The sequence below is a fragment of the Hydractinia symbiolongicarpus genome, chromosome 4 (assembly GCF_029227915.1).
Source record: "Hydractinia symbiolongicarpus strain clone_291-10 chromosome 4, HSymV2.1, whole genome shotgun sequence".
Classification (NCBI taxonomy): Eukaryota; Metazoa; Cnidaria; class Hydrozoa; order Anthoathecata; family Hydractiniidae; genus Hydractinia; species Hydractinia symbiolongicarpus.
The window spans coordinates 5675310-5695542 of NC_079878.1; the positions used below are offsets into that span (position 1 = coordinate 5675310).

Below are 20233 nucleotides of genomic sequence, written 5' to 3' on the forward strand. Positions count from 1 at the left end.
GATGCCAGCTATTTCTATACCAGATAATATTTTTTTTGAACAATTATTTATTCTTTATTTATAGTTTATTTATATTTTCCTTACTTTCAAGGCCATTTATCGTTTTCTCCGCTTTTTGTCTAGTTACAATTTAAGTTGATTCCATATATCGTTTCTTAATTTCTCGTCGATTCGAGCGTTTCAATTTCTTTCAAGCCTTTTCAGTTTTTCCCATCGCGGTTTTCTTTTTTATTTAATGTATATAAAAAAATTTATTTTTTGAACACTTATTTATTCTTAATCTATAATTTTTTTCATTTTTATATTTCATTTTAGGGAGAAGAACAATTTTGTACAAAATTGAACCCAAATAAATGTTAATAATAATAATAATAATAATAATAATAATAATACCAGAAATCCCTAACCGAAAAGTCTTGAGCAGAGCGTGCTTATTATATCCTAATGTGCGAGACCAACATCTTCCTGAGGATCTTTATATAGACGCTGATTATCACAGACATATTCTTCCTCTGCTTCTACTTCAACTTCGTCATAAAGCGTAGGCTATGCCAGGGCGTTACCTCCTTTATCGTGTGCCGTATGGCACAAGGCATCGGTTTTGTCACAGCTTTGATTAACCATTCACGCAACTTTTTTTTACCTTGTCATTTCCTGCTAATCAAATACACCCATCGCTTTTGGCTTTTTTTGACCTGTCAATTGGTAGTCTCTGTGGATGGTTTAATAAGAAAATAGATCTGCCTGCGCAGGCTATGGCGTCCTGTCATACTAACACGGCTATTGGTGATCTCTCATAATTCTCGAATGATTCTCTCGTTCATGTTAATTAATAGATTTCTCATTTTCGTGGTTAAATCTAGCACACTCATGTTTGAGCCGTGCCTCCTTTGTTTCTACACAAGGTGTGCGAAGACATTGCGCAGCATACGCCCTCTGCCTGATATAGACTGCATGCATATAAACATCATGTTCACAGCATTGAGTGAGTAGTCCCTGGGGCTTCGTAGCGGTTTGCTTGCGGGGTATTTGTCGATGTTCACAGTGTAACATATACGTTTGAAATATAGTAATTTTATAAAACAAGACATGTTGCAAACATGTAGCAAAATGATAGTAGTATAGGCTAACAGGCGGACGTCACCACAGATTTAGATAAAGTTAAAAGGGGTCTTGTTTTTGTTCCACCCAAGGGACAGTATTTTTCAAATCTCCTGTACCTAGCGCTACGCCTACGACATACCCCGTCTCTCTGATGAGCTCTTTGTGCATGTTTTGACGAGCTCTCTGTGCACGTTTTGAAATTTGCAGGAAAGAAGGAAAACAAAACAAAGGGAGTGAAGTATGTTAGCAGCTTTCAAATATTCTGCATAATTTTTTTTATCAATTAAATATATATCTTCTTGCCTTAAACTTTCTCAACCTTCGAAATCAGTGCCGTTATTCATGCTGAAAACACTACTGCTTTCGTCAAAGAGTCTTATTTTTGACCATAAACTATACCCTTATTTTTGTCACATCCCCCTCTTGTCACATAAATCAAAATAAAGGAAACCTACTACACCCTAAAATAACATAATTATGTTAAGATGGTATTTTTACTGAAAAGCTTGATTGCTTATTTTAGCTTGCTGTCTTTATTTAATCTCTGCCAAATATCACTATGGCATATTTACAATTATAACACACTAAATATGCAAATATTCTAAGCTAGTAGCTAGCTAAAAGCTTTGGAATATTATGTGTCATAGAAACAGTATGGAGTGGTTACCTACCTCTAGCACCTTTTTAGGAAAAAAGTTTGTGTAGCTTAGCTAGCTAGATTGAAATTTGCAGAAACCTGTAGCAATGATTTGCATAATGCAACAAGAAACCTTTAGCTAAACTTGAATTGGTCGATTTGCAGAAATTGTGGCAATCAAGCCAAGATCCTTCTTTACTGATGGCAAGTGTTTCCTGATCTGCACTGAATTTTTGTCACATCAGTGCCACTAGTGGTTGTAACTCTTGCACCCTCTAAGCAATGGCCCCTCCTGAAAATAATAGTTGGTGTGTATCCCTTGATATTTGTGAGGCTAGCCCTGTAAAATATGCACATCCAGCTATCTTGGGTGTTGTAACAGGTTTTGGTTGCTCACCTTTATCACTATCCAGAGCAGTAACAGTGTGATTTTCTGCATCATCACATTTCTATTGTTTTTTTCTTACTTGTTGTGTGGTTAGATATTGTCACGAGATTGGTACTGCAGTACAGTGTTAATTTTATTGGATGACTCAATTCAAATAAATGGTTTTAGAGCAGAGAGAACTCTATTCAGGTGCGATGCATTCAGACCTCTGGTTGTACCACAGCACACGGTGCTAGGAGTTTCGATGTTAATACTGATGGCAGATTTGGGTTATGCCTGAAAAAGAACTTTTTATGTATTCCAAGAATGTTATGCAAATTTTTGGCACTGTCAACCCAACTAATGCATCTTGTATTGGGAATTTACTGTGACAAATTGTATAATTAATTGATAATTTATTGTAGCTTCAACCATTCCATCTGCTATATTCCATTAAAAATGTTACTGTTTAATAACTTAGCAAAATGTCTGACAGATTGGTGAACCAAATAAAGTAACCATAACTAACAACAACAACAATATTAAAAATAATTTGTGTAGATTTTATATAAAATGTTCACTACCCTATATCTAGTAAAAACATGTAAAGCACTATATAAAATATTTTTCAGGTCAAAATTGTGTGTGTGCATGTTACATGTTTTTTTCTCTACAATATATAGATACATATACCTACAACATGTGGCAAATGAAATATCTTCCATTAAACTTGGAGACACCTATACCAAGGTATGTAGAAATGTGATACATTTTAAAGCACGCCTCAGCAGAAGTATTATCTGTATACATCAATTTTCTGTACAATTTTTGTTTTGTTTTTGTTTTTACCAAAAGGTTTATTTTGTGTGCTAAAATGTCGTGACTTACAATATTTTTTGAAGATCAATACTTTCTGATTATTTCTGAAAGGATGCAAAATAAATTCTTAAAAGCATTGGTTTCTGTGAAAGACCATTCTTGCTGGTTTTCCTACGGTAAGGCCACATTTTACAATTTTACAAAATTTTGCTGAAAGGTTACCTTTTGTGAAAAAACAAGTTTGTTTCTGATAAAAGAGATTTAAAAGAAGTTGTTGAAGAATCTTTTTATTTTTTTTAAAAAGATCTTTTTTGGTTTCATTGAGCCTTGGAAGTTTAACTAATTATGTGGAATTATAACATCAAAAGTTAGATGCTGAGAAACAATTGTTGGTGAATGATAATCGGGATAACTAAGTATTAATATTTATGTAAATAAGCTCAAAATACCAAACTTTAACAACGTCATTTATTTCAAATACATGATGTCATGCATTGATTACCATAATATTGTCAAAAACTTTGAAGTCAAAATATTTTGTTACTCGGCAAATTAAGGTAACACTGAGCAAGTAAGAGAGATTTTATACAGCCTAAATGGTTTCCCACACTGTAAGGAGAAGCTCCATTACAATGTGATCTTATTTGTGTGGTTAATCTAATGTATTTACTGTCCTACTATAATGTAAAAGGGCAGTAAATACAGCAAAGCATCCCACCTCCTCAGAAATCATCAACCATAAATTCTCAATTAAGTGGCAGGGTACTTACTTAGTTTTTTAGGGTTTTTTTGAGCAAAGCAGTATGATTTTGGAAATAGTTACTTATTTAGAATAAGTGACATTCCAACGAAGAATAATATAAAAACTGGGGGGAATAAAAGTCAGAATATATTATGCCCTATATGGTACTTTATACAGGCCTGGTTGATATAGAGGAACTTTGCTTATAAAAATTATGGGATAAAAGTTTTTCATAAGCTCATTTTTCAAAAGAAAATGAAACAAAATGATAAACCAAGTTTTAAGATGGCGGCAAGAAAGGTCGCACGCATGAAACTGCGCTTTCTAAATTTATTGAATGGAGTTGATAGCAAAGCTGCTCATGTACCAGAAGATGAGGGTTTTGTTGGTAATATTCAAGCATTTACAAGTAGGAAAGGAATGAAGATATTTCACCAAAACACCAGAGGTATCTTTACGAATTTCGTACATCTTCAACAACTTATGCACCGATGTAGTGAGATTGATATTATGACCCTTTCTGAGACACATATACAACCTAAAGCGGATTTGATGATAATAACAATTTATATCAAATCGATGGATACAAGTTTGTCCAACGATGTAGAAGTCAAGGAAAAGGAGGAGGAGTTGCAGTTTACTTGAAGGATAGAATTAACTGGAAAAGACGAACTGATTTGGAAACCGAAACTACGGAATGTATATGGATTAAAAGTTATCATCAACAAAGCAAAAAATGTTCTCTTTTGTTTATTATAGACCACCAAATACTTCAGATTATTTGCCGACAGACTTTAATAAATTTAACGACATCTTATTAATTGTGGTAAAAGAAGAGAAAAAAGTAATACCTATGGGTGACTTTAATGTCAACTATAGGGAACGCAATGATAATAAGGAATTTTAAGACATACTACAACTATATGGTTTTAAACAACTTATTAAACAACCAACTTGTACTACGGAGACCTCAGAGACACTTATTGTAGGCCATTTCTTAAATAAAACTATGCCAGATCTACAAAAAGCACTGCTAAAAAAATTACGAGTGCTATGTTTTGCGAAAAATCGCACTCATAAACAAAATTTACAAGTGCGATGTGAATATTTGCAAGTGTGATTCACACTTAACTATTTTTTGTTTACCGCAAGTTATGTTATTTAAGCTGTACGGAAATCAATTTTGTAAATCGTATTAACCACAAGTGCAAGGTTGAAATGTTGCATGTGATGATGTGTTGGCAGATTCGCTTTATGTTTTTGGCATTACATATATTTCTAAACATTTTTGATTTCTCTTTCCCCTTTTAAAAAGATTTTTTAAACTTTATTCAACATGTTTTTTCTTTGGTATTACATCATTCGTCTGAAAGCTGTATGAAGGTACAGGACACCTAACCTCTCCCATGTTCTGGTTATATTTAACTTGCATGGGTGCGCACTCTTCTCGCAATATTCTCTGTGACGATGAAGGTCGTAGTGACTTGTGGCTTCCAAATGGTCTTCCGTCTTTCGTTCGAGTCTCAGTGTAATGCACCAGCCGAGCATAAGAGTGTCAGCATGAAGGAAATGGGCCGACTTTAATGTTCTCTATACTTTTAAACAAATCAATCGCAAAGAAATGAATGTTATGTAATCAGCGTAATAGCTTTTTTCATCACTCTATAATATTTTAGAAAAAGAAAAAATTCACGAGTGCGAAAAAAAGCACTTGTAAATCTTTTTACAAGTGTGAGTGCAAGTGCACGTGCGATCGCACTCTTCTCAAGGAATGGCCTGTTATTGATTTAATTGCGAGTAACAAAGTATTTCCCATGAGCATAGGTGGTCACGATATGGCAGGATGCGTCAGGAAAATGAACAGTAGGAAATTCAAACCAAGAGTCATTACCTGCCGTAATTACTCTAAATATGACCCAGAGGCAATGGATAAAGATTTTGAACGAGTGAACTGGGATTATATGTACGAAATGGAAGATGTAAATCAAGCATTAAAATATTTTAATAGCACTGTGAAGGAGATATTTAACAGGCATGTGTTAACAACAAGCTCAATTCGGAAAGTAGAAGACGAGATGAAAAAAAAAAATCGAGTGCGGAAAGTTACCTACAACTGGCTCTCAAGAACATCCAACTTGTCAACGATAACGAAAAATCTTGTGCTAGTATATGTTTAGCATAATCGTAATTATGGGATAAAACATGATCAATGTTCGAGAATAGTGACGACGTTGAAAAAAACTGTATTTCAAAATACGAGGATTGTGGACGTTTACTGGTGCGACTGCTGTATCAAAATATGATTCGAACTTGGAGTGGATTTGGGTATGACGATTGTTCGACGGTGATGTCATCTTTAAAGTTGGGGCGAATGTGGGCAGCACAGAAATATCCTGCTAAAAGGGTTTTATTTTAATCCTGTTGTATATAAATCATATGTAGATACTTTGTACATATTTGTAGTGCCCTTGGCAAGATGGGACAGTGGCAGCCATATTTGTCCTAGAGTCTTCTCCCATCTTGCCCCCCCCCAGCTCTCCTTCGTTTGTGCTTTGTGGGGCCCAGTGCAGGAGTTCAGAGCTCTCTAGTCTCAGCCCCCTGTGTGGTTCTGAGCTCTGACCCTACATTGGGAGTGGCAGTTGTTCATAGACTTTCAACCTGAAAGGACAGAAAACTTGTGAAAACCAGATTTAGTTAAGATAAAGTAATTTGCAACTTGAGTTTTTATTCTTTATGAATAAGACCAAGCCTACACATGCACCATATATCGTGAAAAGAATAAGAGGAAGTGTGTGTCAATGGCTCACTCAGGATTTGAAAAAAGCTATGACTGATCGAGACCATGTATTGAAAAAGGGGAAAAATACAAAAAAAGAAGACTGGATATTATACAAAAAACCTTGTAATACAAAGTAAAACGTGCAAGAAGTTCTTATCACCATAAACTTTTTCAGGAACATGCTGGTGATTCAAAGGGATTTGGGAAATGCATAAAGAGTATCTTTCGAACAAAAGTAGCAATTAGTCCAGCTGGTGTGAACAGCAATGATACATCTTTTGCTCACAAATGTAGCAAGTATTTCACAACAGCAGTTGATATTATGAAGAAAAATGCAATTTTACTAACAAACTGTTTGGAAACCCATACAGAAATATCAAATACGCACTAAAAAGGTATTTCATTTCCAGTATATTTCCAACGTATTTGTTTAATACCAATTAAAATCTTTCAAAAGGAAAAAAGCCGCTGGTGTAGATGAATTTCCACCTGGATTATTGAAAGACTGTTGTCAACATATATCTCAATCGATATGTTTTATACTCAACTTATCAATACAGTACAGTCTGAATGTAATCTACCGCGGACGCGAAACTCGAATGAATAGTTACATAGAACAATAACTGTTTTTAAATCGCATTTCAAAAGTTTAAAAACGAGAAGCGGCGATAGGAATGTTTTTTAAGATCGCATTTTAAAAGTTTAAAAACCAAAAGGGACGATAGAAATGTTTTTTTAAATCGCGTTTTAAAAGTTTAAAAACGAAAAGCGGCGATAGAAATGTTTTTTTTTTTTGTTTCAATAAAAAGTATGTGGAAGGATTATTTTACGTTGTTTGTTAAGAAGGAAATGTTTTCATTGAGAAATGTAGATATTGTATTTATTCCACAATATGCACCATTTGTTTTACAAAAATAAACCGTAGTTGTATTCTTTTAATAAAAAAACATGCGAGTCATTTAATAGTTGTGAATAATGCTTCTCATATGTTTCTTAAATTAAATGCGCTGGAATCTTTTTAAGTAATTAAATCAACAATACATTCTTGCGCAATGTATTATAAAACTTCGCGAAAGATTTTTATTAATTTATTACTTCGTGCTAATACTTAAGGGAATGGCTTATCAATACATTTACACAATGCATCTCGCTATTACAGGAAATATAATTGCTCCGATATTTCTTCGCGAACGCATTGTTTTTTAACACGCAAATATAAACTCACAAAACCCTTAAGGGATTTAATTATAACAAAAGACAAACGACTGCCGTCCTCCACGCAAAGGTGTGATATTAGCGTGTACGCGGTAGATTACATTCAGACAGTACTGTACGTACTAGCACTGTCCCAACAATCTGGGAAATTGCATGTGTAGTTCCTCTTCACAAGAAGGGTGTGACTAGTGATCCAGCAAATTATCGCCCAATTTCCATTTTACAGGTACTATCAAAAGTGTTAGAAAAAGCTATTCATATTCAATTACTTGAGTTTTTAGAAAACAAAAAACTGTTGACCGATTGCCAGTTTGGATATCGGTGTAACAGATCGAATAATATGACAACAACAGCTTTCATAGACTTACCGAAAGCGTTTGATACGCTGTGTTGCGTTATTATTTAAAAAGTAAAATTTTGAAGAACTTGTGTTTTTTATGTTTGTTAAATATTACACCATGTTTGTTCATTGTCCCCTATGTCTTCATTCTCGTTCAATGTCACACTTGTTCTTTTTGTCTGTTCTCCATCACTGTGTTCATTTGTAATCACTCTCCCCAATGTATTGTTAATTGTTGTATAGTTTATTTTGTGTCATGCCCCAACGCGATCATTTCTTGTAGTATATATATTTTTAGTTCAGCATGTAAAAAAGTCTTCCTCCCAAACTCCGAGGTATAGTGAGAGTTGCATCAACATCAAACGTCTTTTACTTATTTTCTAATTCAAATTCAAATGTTTAAAATTCTCAATTCAAGTTAGTCTTAACAAGCAAATTTTATCAGGGCATTCAGCACAATATTCTGGCAAGCTGGTGAGTTTTATTCCTGTGGCTTTATTTTCAACAGGCTTGTAGTTTTTGCTATCAATTATTTATCAGTTATTTAAATTTAGTTTCATTGTATTTAGTTTGAACCGTTTCAAAATCATTTTGTTACAAACATATGCCGTATTTTGTGCCCTGATCTGGTTTTGGGTGTTTGGCCGGAAACCCTAACACGCTGAACCATGAAACATTATTGAATAAACTGCAGACATATGGTGTAACAGGAGTAGAATTGAAATGGTTTACGGATTATTTGTTTGCCAGAAGTCAATACGTTCAGATGCAAAGTCAAACATCTACTAATGAATTGTGTTTAACAGGTGTCCCACAGGGATCAATATTGGGGCCACTGCTTTTTGTTATATTTTTCAATGATTTTATCAACCATCTTTCATCTACAAAAACTGTAATGTATGCTGATGACACCGCAATTTATTGTGCGGAAAGAAAATCACAGTCAATCGAAACAACACTGACGGAAGAGTTTGAAGATGAAAATGAATTTGTTATTAACATGAACGTTGGAAAAACAGAGGTAATGCTTTTTGGAACGTCAAAGAGAATCGCAGCTCAACCGCATCCTCTCCAAGTATGATACAGAAATAAAATTGTTAATAACACCAATTCTAACACTTACCTTGGACACGTTCTTGATATAAGTTTGACGCTGAATGATGACTTTGGTGCATTGTAAAAAAAATGTTCAAATCGCATCAATTTAATGGTCAAACTTCAACCTTATTTAACCAAGGTTGCAGCTATGCGAATTTACTTATCTACGATTCTTCTAATATTGACGTATGCGAACATGGTAAAGCTGCATCTCACGAGAACACAGTTGTCCAAACTGAGATCATTGGAACAACGTGCAGAACAGATTGTCAGAAAAGAACTGCCGTCCACCGAAAACATCGTCAAGAAGCAAACAATATTTTTTGTACAAAAGTGATTAGATGGTGATGTTTGTCCAAACTTTCAACACAATAAATACATGGAATAACCAGAAATTAATAAAACTTTCAAAATATAAGCTGGAGTTTGGAAAAAAGTCTTTTACTACATGGGAGCAAAATTTTATAATGATCTCCCAATCAAGGTTAGAGGTGAAAGTGATGCCAATATTTTTTATGAATATTTAAATAAACTATTTATTTAGGTTTTTTAAATAAGCTTGCAATTCGATTTTTCTTGATATTGGATTTTTTTTTTTTTACTTAATTTTTTCAGTTTTTCAATGTTTAAGTTTTTTGAGTTAAGTTTCAATTTTTCGTGCTGTCCTTTAGTTCTTTTGAGTTTTTCTACAACTTTGTCACATTTTTGTCTTTTGTCCTTGTGTCTAAAGTTTTTGTTTTCACGCACGCATATACACTTATAGAGGACGCATATTGATAACAGTCATTTTGTAAATAACTGAATTGTATATCCTCTTTAAAGATTTTCTAATAATAATAATAATGTTTCAAAAGAAAATGAAACAAAATGATAAACCACCTATTTCTCATCACTGTGTATTACAATGGAAATGGATTTTTTGTATCGGGACTGCAGTTGATAGCAATTAGAAGATATTAGCACTGCAATTTATTTTTCTTTTATAGTGATATTGCAATTTCAAGATCACAAAAACCTAAATATGTGGGAGACTTGGCAGAAGAACTTAAGTTCTTGCCAGAAGAGGTACTGTAAATTACTACTATTTTCAGTTTTAACCAGACAAAGAGAAAAAGCAGCTGCATGTTTCTATGTGTATAATTATTAAACAATTGCCACTAGTACACAGCTCTTTCCAGTAAACCTCCATGTTCCACTTCCTTACCACCTATTTTATTTTGTTTTTTGTAGTTAATTTTTTTGTCTTTTTTTGTCTAGATTGATTTTTACGGAAAGACAAAAGCTAAAGTATCTTTGTCAATATTGGACAGGTTAAAAGATCAAAAAGATGGAAATTATGTTGTTGTGGCAGGGTAGGTTTTTTTATATCAATGATATTCATTTTAATTTAAACAGTTTTGAAAGCTTAACCTTCAAGTTTTTAATTCATCACACCGTTGTTTTAAAAACGTTTACCAACTACAGGTATTGATGAATTTGGCCAAAGATTTTAGAAAAAAGTCTTTCCTTTAAAGGGCATATCTAAAGGAACCTTTCTGACAAAACATTTTTCATCGCGTCATATGACCCCTTAGGCAGTTTGAGAAAGGTACCTGGTTGATTTTGATAAAAGTGGTTGATAAAAATTAATTGAAAAACAGAGATTAGGCATCATCAAAAAAATTGAGTTCATATCTCCTATGCAAAATTGTTTTATTCAAGCAAAAACAAGGTAATGTCACTAATTAAACCCTAAATCCCCCATCCTATTTTTCAGTTGAAATAGTTCGAAAGTAAGAAAACAGTATGCAGCTTTTGTACAAATTTGAATAATACTGAATTAGTCCTGAGAAAATAGGTTATGTATTATCAACATCACTGGCGTAAGGCTGCTCATTCAGAAGTGGTAATTTGTAAAGAAATTTGTCATGTTAATGCAGGAAAGGGGTGCAAAGATAGTTGTTTGATTGGTGTTTTATGGTGCTGTAAATATAAACATAAATCTTAAAATAATATGTAAACATAAATGTAAACATAAATCAATGTAAACATAAATGTAAACATAAATCTTAAAATAATATGTAAACATAAATCAATGTAAACATAAATGTAAACAAAAATCAATGTAAACATAAATGTAAACATAAATCTTAAAATAATATGTAGTATAGCTACTTACAATTTGTCAAAGATACTTATTTAACAACTTATCGTTGCTTAGTATGTTTCAATACCTGTTTTTAGAATAACACCAACTCCTCTAGGAGAGGGCAAAAGTACAACTACAATTGGACTATGTCAAGCGCTGGGTGCTCATCTAAAGAAACAATGCTTTGCTTGTGTCCGACAACCCTCCCAAGGACCAACATTTGGTATTAAAGGTAAATGACTTCTAAATAAAGCAGAACAATAAAAAGGAATTTATCCACTTTTTATTGGACATATATTATTTTACATTATGAATGCTGGAAACTTACCGGCTAATTGAACTTATTTTTTGAAAACAAGAAATTTTCAGCAATTTATGTAATTTAATAATATTGCCAATACACTTCATATTTTTAATTTTCTAGGAGGTGCCGCAGGTGGTGGGTATTCTCAAGTCATACCCATGGAAGAGGTTTGTAATTTTTTTATTGTTGTTTAAACCTTCCCTGATTTATTTAACAGTATATCTTGTCATTAAGGTTAAATAAGATGCAGTAGCTGCATAAATTTTCTCACTTTAAAAAGGTGCATATACAATACATTCACAATAGTGACACACCCAATTCTGTTGTTTAATTCACACAAACAAAAATGGTAAATGCTACTTGGGCTGTGACCACCAATCATGCTAGGTTTTAAAGCCTATTAAATCACTCTGGTCAGTTGTTAAACAAACTTTTTAGACATAATGAAGAATTAAGAAGTCTAGATGTAGCCACTAAGCTGGTGAAAATTTAAAGCAGCCAAATGGGGCGACAACTGATATTTAAAAAAAAAATTTTTTGAGGAACCCCTTTCAAAAATTGGGAAGGATGCAGTGCAGATGTCTTGAATAAAAAACTAAGCATTTTTTTACTATGAAAAAGAAATTAACTGTTTAAAATTTATACTTAATAAAAAATATCCTAGAAATGTTACCAATTCGTGTGTCAAAAAATTTTCTTAATAGGATTTTCCTGTCATTAAGTTATTTTTTTATATTAACTAAAAATAAATTGTTGAAACCGAAGTAATGTTAATGTATACTTTCAGAAGCTTGTAATACATTCACAGTAACTTTTGAACAACCAGCAATAATATTCATTACATTGATATGTTTTAAAATAAGTTCTGCATGTAGATTTAATTATCTTTCCTTGTTTCTGTTTTCTGGACAACAGTTTCGTCATTCCTTTATTATTTTGCACACAAAGAAATGTATTTTAAAAATGCTACAATAAAATTGCATGGTTTTTGCTTTGCACAAATTTGCAGACAGAAAAATTTCCTGAATCCCTCCCCAACCCCTCACCTTTATCGAAAACATATTCCTTAATCTTTATTCGTCATGCATCTTTCCTATTAGAAGTTTACAGTGTTTGGAAGTGTTGAAATAAAAAAGAAATTTGAAGAAAGAAAATTTTTTACTTTGTTTCTTAGTTTAACCTTCATTTGACTGGAGACATCCACGCTATCACAGCAGCAAACAACTTAGTAGGTACGCAACTTTTTGTGTGCTAAGAAAATAACAGTTAAATTAACAAAAAAGTTAATTTTATTTTATTTTATCTCAGCTGCTGCAATTGATGCCAGAGTATTTCATGAAGCAACACAACAAGATATGGTAGAACATATTATTTTGAATATTCTGTCTTTGCTTCTTCAGAACTTTACACCTTATTAGCCTTGCTTCTTTGACAAGTGCCTTTGCATATGCGTGGTGGGTAGTGGTGTGTGGTGGATCCTATTCAACAGTTCTTGGAGATAATTAGATCTGTTGATAATTTTTTGTTTTTCCTCCGTTAATTTTAAGTACTAGCTGTTTTAAAGTAATTTTTTACATAAATGCAGGCATTGTGGAACAGGTTGGTACCAGAAAAGAAAGGTGTTCGAAAATTTGCTCCTGTGATGCTTAAACGTCTGAAGGTAAAAAAACTTATTCCTGATTAACAAAATACAGGCTATGTTACTAAAGTCAGTTATTTGCAGTTCAGCTTGTCTTCAAATGTTAATTAATATATTTACATTTCAAGAATATTACATGAGTTTTTACCTTTATCATGATTCTACGTAGAAACTTGGAATTAACAAAACAGAACCGAATGATTTGACACCAGAAGAGATTTCAAAATTTGTTCGATTGAACTTTGATAAAGAAACGATCACATGGCAAAGAGGTGATTTCTTTAATTTTTAAAAATGTTTGGCACACTTTAGATTTAAAATGTTTCAAAAAATGTTCAACTGAATTCGTTTTTATTATGTATTGGGTTGTTAGACTCCACAGTGTCAGGTTATATTATCCAATTATCTGTAGTGATGGATACTAATGACAGATTCTTGCGAAAGATTACAATTGGACAGTCGCCTACTGAAAAGGGAATGACCAGGGAGGTAAGCTTCTTCCATATTGAACTTATTTTGCATGACTGGCCTTAGCTCAGTGTCAGACATCACCATAGATAAAATCAAAGTCCTTGGTAACTTGTTACTTAAACTTGTTACATCTGTGTGTTTGTGTACTAATCTATTTATTATTTTATATTTTATATGTTTTTCACATCATACAATTTAATATTGTTTTTGTTCATGTTTTCTTAGTGTCAATTCGATATCACTGTTGCAAGTGAAATCATGGCAATTCTTGCGTTGACTACTGATTTGCGTGACATGAGAGAGAGGCATGTATACAAATTTTTATAAAGGCCTAATTTCTCTTAGATGTAAAAAAATTCTGTGTTATGTTTTTAGTATTTCAGAGATTTTATACAGCTTTTAAAAAAACAGGGTTTGGGAAATTGTGGGAGATTTTTTACAATATTGTGGAAAATTTACACGAAAAATGAAGTTTTTTCCAATAATGTAGAACTTCTTGTATCTTGAACTTGATATTTTGTTGGACACTAGACAATAGTCACCTTTTGATATTTGTGTTTGTTAACTTTGTGTAGACTTGGAGCAATTGTTGTTGCCAGTGATAAAGATATGAATCCCATAACTACAGACGATTTGGTGAGTTTTTGTGAAGCAAAATAATGATGTATAAATGTATCTTTAATCCAAGATATGGTCATGTGAAATCCAATTTCCATATTTTGATAAGAATCGCACATTATTAGAAACAAAAAATAATGGTATTACATTATACTTCTTTTAGTTCCAACAGGGGAAGGAATTTAAATTTTGTTACTTCTAAGCTGCTATGATAATCTAAAATCCTTTTGCTTGCAAGGAACTTCTTTTTAGTCTTCAGTTTTCCTTTGTTTGTTCTTACAGTGTTTCTTTCCATTAAACACTTTATTTTCCTTTATTCTACTTTATATTACTTTATTTGTCATATTCAGGGTATTGGAGGAGCACTTACAGTTTTAATGAAGGATGCAATAAAACCAAACTTAATGCAAACGCTAGAGGTAGGATACAGTCTCTTCAATAAATCTTCTTTTTGATGCTACACTTATTTTTAGTCTGTTTATTTTTATTTTTTTCATTGAAGCAGTTGCTTACTTCTTGCATAGGGTACACCTGTATTTGTTCATGCTGGTCCATTTGCGAACATTGCTCATGGTAATTCGTCGATACTTGCTGATAAAATTGCATTAAAAATGGTTGGAGAGGACGGCTTTGTAGGTCAGTATTATGTTTTATGTTGTTAAAAATTCAGTGTACGCGTGACATTTAAATTAATTTTGATCAGTTGAGAATGCACCCCCAGTCTCAAAGAAACAGATAACCAACTGGATGCTTTTTAGTAAAAATATGTAATTTTAAATCTTATTTCGTGTAGTAACTGAATGTGGTTTTGGTGCAGATATAGGCATGGAGAAATTTTTCAATATTAAATGCAGATATAGTGGTGAGTTGAATAAAAATGTTTTATTTATTTCTAATATTGCACAAAAATAAACAGATGTTGGAGTTAAATTACTTGATAAATTTATTTTACTGACTAAAACTGCTGCAAGTAGAAAGGAATAACGTTTTAAATAGCTGAGCCTAAATTAGGTCTAATTTAGGCTCAGCTAATTTAGAACGTCTAATTTATAAGTCTTTATTTCAAAAGTAGATTTTCAATTTAGGTCTTCTACCATCTTGCGTTGTTATTGTGGCTACTGTAAGAGCTTTGAAAATGCATGGTGGTGGACCAAAGGTGATCTATTATTAATTATATGGCGCTAATGAAGCAAGAAGCAGATAAACAACTATGATGTTTTTTCTTTCAAAATTATACATTTTCTCTACACACCAGAAAATTGATTTTTAGAAAGTAAGCTGGTTTGATTGTTACGTTTAAAAATTGTTTGCTACAACGTTTTTGTGAATGATAAATAAATAAAATAAACTTTTGTATTTAAGAACCATACATTTTAAATTCAGCCTGGATGCTTTTTAACTTTAAAGAGATATTCCGAAGATTTATGGCCTGACTCCTGTTTTATACCCTTAAAGTGATTTTCAGCTTGATACCTGTCAATGTATTAATTTACTTTTCGAACATCTTTTTTATATTTTGCAAATTAATAAGTACGCATCCTCGAGTTAAGAAACATTGTGTTTCTTATAACGAAAAGATGCGTGTTGTTTTCATGTAATTTGTTCACTTTATTGTTTTTTATATCAGGTAGTGGCTGGTGCACCGTTACAAGACGTCTACACCAGTGAGGTAGAATTTTTGCAGACATTTACCTGGTCACACTAAACGGTTCTATTGCAAAACACTAAATTTATCAGCACACTGTAACTCCACGCTTACGAATAACGTTCGTATAACTCGAAGTTTTATAATGAGAAAGAGACCTAAATTTACCCGAATTTTACTGACCAAAATAAGACGTAATTAGAGAAAAGAGAAACGAAGGCGACGACTGAGTTTCGGACATTTGTAATTGCTATGTTCCTTTCCATCTGGAAAATTCTCATATAATTGATGCATGGTCTCACTTCCGTAAACAAAGATATAGCCTAAAGCTGCTATTGCTGATAATTTATGTGAGTATTGAAAGTACAACGCAGAGGAGATGAGTCACTTTCAAAGAGACATGTGTTTTGTATTTATTGGTATAAGTCTGAATTTCCACTGCTGTTGTTTCATTTTAACACAAAACTTACTCACAACAATGCTTACATAACTAGGCTAGTTTTCCACTATGTTCCAAGTGCGTTAACGTCGCTTTCATCTTTAGAACGTTGATTTGGTGACGGAAGGGTTTTGTAACTTAAGAAAACAAATTGAAAATACCAAACATTTTGGTGTACCTGTTGTGGTGGCTGTCAATCGATTTCAGTAAGTTTTGTTTGTTTGTTTGTTTTTTTTGTTTGTTTGTTTTTATCCAAAAAAACAATGGCAGCTAAATTTACCCCTATTTTGTATCTGCTCTACAATTGTTCCGCTTATACGATCTAAAAACATGTCATACCATACCATCTGGAGATTAAAGGTCAAACAGATTCTTCAGTTCATACGACATGAGAGCGTATGAAAATCGTTAGGGTAATGTGACATAGAGATCGCATAGATCTTGGGGATTTTAAGCATAGATAGATCATATTTTTTTGCATACGGCAAAAATTGTTCTGGTCATCTCACATCATACCTACCTTGTAGGAATTTAGTTCATGCGAGGCCCAGATCAGTTTAAGTAAATCATCTAATAGATGTTTTTTTAGCTAATAGAGCCCCTTTTGTGTATAAAACTAACCAGATCCTTGATTGATTTCATTTCACTATTACAGCACTGATACAGATGCTGAAGTTGAGGCTATTATAAAACTATCGAAAGAAGCTGGAGCATCTGATGCAGTTTGTTGCACACACTTTGCAGAAGGAGGTAAGAGTTATGTCCTATATGCTTTTTCCCATTTTCTGTGCGTATTATCCATAGTAGACATCAGTTTTTTTAGAAAAACTTTGGATTAAAAAGGTGGACAAAAAGATGCCACACCGTTTCCTGTTAATCAGCACAGTCTTGATGTTTTTTCTATTAAGTGAACTCAAAGGTCCCAAAATCTGTTATAAATGTCTTCCAATTTCAAAATAGATGAAGGAAATTAGGAAAGCCAGGTTATCATAATTGTTCTTATAAATTGTTTAGTACTTCTCACTTCTATTTTAATAGGTGCTGGTGCAGTTGCCCTTGCCAACTCTGTCATGTCAGCTTCCAAAGAAAAATCTGATTTTAAATTTCTGTATGATTTAAAGGTAGTATAAGTATTTTTTTAACTCGTTTTGTGACTTTTTAATATTTCCTTGAACATTCTAAAAATCACGTGAAGTAATGACATGGTTATTATAATTTCTTAACTTTTTTTACGCCGTACAATTTTGTATAACCTGAGCATTTGAGTATTTTTTTTTCTTTTTAAAGAAGATCTTTTAATGGATCCACGACGTCATACAGAAAGAAAGGATCGGATAATTGTTGATACTCCATAAAAAATGATGGAGGATGATTGTCACTGGCGCTTTCCTCTTTAAATTTTTAGGAGACAAAACCTTTTTTCTGAGAATGCTAGTATTGACGTAAGTCCAGACAAAAGCAGAACATCTAGAGGAGAATGCGACCGTTCCTAATGGCGATGCTTTTTTTTTCAACTTACGAAAAATTACAAAATTGTTCACTATAGCATAATTATATCTAAGTATATATCTATATGTCTAAGTATATCTTAAAATAATTTCAATTTGCTTTTAACAGTGCATAATACTTTATTGACCAAAACAAAATTCAGCCTTAATTTTTGTAGGCCTTATAATTTGTCGTACCGTCCCATTTCCATACTCACGTTTTTACCACCTGAAAATCTTTGTCACGTAGGCCGGCTGATAAGGTGAAAACCTGTCATTGAATAAAAAAAGAAAGGGAGGGGTAATTTTAAGATTTTGGAGGACCTCTACTAATGATAATGTCAGGCCGCAAATTACTACCCGTTAAATGTATTGTAATCGCCTGCAAAACGTATCGCAATGCTTCAGGGTTTTTTTTTTCAGCTACCGTTAGCGGAAAAGATCGAAACCATCGCCAAAAGGATATACGGCGCAGATGGTATCGAATTGTCTGAAGAGGCGAAAGTAAAGATAGACAGATACACCAAACAGGTATGGCAATGGTTAAACACTTTAAAGTTAAAGTCGACTTTAAGAAGAATATTTGCAACAATATTAACAGCGTTTCATTTGTTCCAGGGTTTCAACGATCTCCCGATATGTATGGCGAAAACTCATCTGTCGCTTTCAGCCAATCCGGACTTAAAGGGCGCTCCGACGGGTATGTTCATCGTTTTATTAATTTTTGTTTGCATTGCGCTGCAGTAACTATGAATGACATTATACGATGCTGGGTTTAATATATCAGTTTTACTGTGTCAACCCTGGATTGCAGTAACCATGACAATACCTTCAATCTTGTAGGTTTCACTATACCAATTCGTGACGTACGCGCTAGTATCGGTGCAGGTTTTGTTTACCCATTGGTTGGAACAGTAAGCTTCTTCTTCTTGTCTCGCCCTTGTAAAACAGCGTATTTGACTGGAAAGAAATATAGTTTTTGTTCATATTTAATTTAACCTGAAGTTAAACTAGTTTTAGAGGAAGCAAATTGTGATCTAGTGGTAGCCATGTCCCAGTTAAGACTATTTAGTAGCCCGTGTAGGTTTCTACACTAACCACTCCATGCTTGTTTCTTTCACTGAACAAGTTTAAATCTTTTTCAGTGTTTGGTTTAACAGCTAGCATTTAAAAAAAAAAGCTATATCTGCAGGAAAAAAAATGGGGAGTGAATAATTTGAAACCATTTTGTTTTATTTTATTTGTTTTATTTTCTCTATAATAATAGCCGTCGTCTGTCTGTCTCTGCGCGGACCCCCCGCTGAGTTAAAAAATCGTGTTCGGAAACACGAATATCAAATGCGATATATATAATATAAAGGACGGGCGAACCTGTGGATTTTTCCACGGGCAACGACTTGTATATATATATTTTTTTATTTTATTTTAATATTTATTTTGTGATTGATTTTTAGATGAGTACAATGCCTGGATTACCCACAAGGCCATGCTTCTTTGATATCGATCTTGATCCAGACACCGAGGAAGTTATTGGATTAATGTAGATGTTTTTACTACCGTCCTTGCGTCCATCTTTCACAGTGTGTCATCCATCTTACATGGTGTGTGCGTCCATCTTTTTATTTGTTAACAGATTTTTATACATGATTTTATAGAGATTTAATATTTTCGCATTTCATACCAATCTTGACATAACTCAAAAAATGAAAAATGTTCAACAAGGATAGACTTTTTTTAACAAAAAAGGTTAATTATGGAGCTTTTTTCCCGCCATATTGAAGTCCCCCATGTTGATCCCCGACTAAAAGTCATATCTCAGTACACCACACGAACATCTATCAGTTGAGTTCTGTTTTTACGAAGCATATTCTTGGTATTATCTTTATTACATTTTGGTCCTAAAAGAATAAAAAAAAATTAAAGAGAAGATACGCAGGATCTTTCTTAATATTTTCTTTATTTACAGTTACGTTACGAAATTCATATGTATTTGTGACATTTTCATTTGTATTTTTAGTGGATAAAAATAACAAATACACAAATAAAATGAACATTTATTTCTTAAAAACGAACCGTTAGTTACGTTCTTCACCATGCATTATACAATTGGTGCTATCAATAAGAGATCTCTGCTGCTATTTGATCTTCCAAAAACCTTGCAAATACAGTAGCCACTTTAGATAGACAACGTTCTTATACAGCAATCTTTTGCGAATTCAGTGTTAAGCGTCCCACTAAAAGATTGTCTTGGTCAACCTGTCGAGGTATGATCAACATGAAGAAAAAATATTTAGACTTCTTCTTACCACGCTTAGTGTGTCATGAAAGGAACAAACAGCAACAAATTTTGCTTATATCAGCACTTTTCCTTTGACGTCATCGGAAGCTTGAAATTTGCTTA

At 33.0% G+C, this 20233-nt stretch overlaps 1 protein-coding gene across 1 annotated transcript; it reads left to right on the forward strand.

Annotated features, from left to right (window-relative positions):
• Positions 1–830: 830 nt before the first annotated feature.
• Positions 831–19429, forward strand: LOC130640936 (C-1-tetrahydrofolate synthase, cytoplasmic-like). Its single transcript, XM_057447552.1, has 25 exons — positions 831–1342; positions 2792–2858; positions 10088–10166; positions 10359–10453; positions 11325–11461; positions 11654–11700; positions 12708–12765; positions 12842–12891; positions 13119–13193; positions 13342–13444; positions 13585–13661; positions 13869–13948; positions 14219–14279; positions 14612–14680; positions 14786–14897; positions 15055–15123; positions 15347–15417; positions 15889–15930; positions 16451–16551; positions 17001–17095; positions 17384–17466; positions 18256–18363; positions 18451–18532; positions 18676–18746; positions 19287–19429. The coding sequence occupies exons 2-25, from the start codon at positions 2809–2811 to the stop codon at positions 19374–19376; spliced, it is 1905 nt and encodes a 634-aa protein (XP_057303535.1). The 5' UTR covers positions 831–1342; positions 2792–2808; the 3' UTR covers positions 19377–19429.
• Positions 19430–20233: the final 804 nt, after the last annotated feature.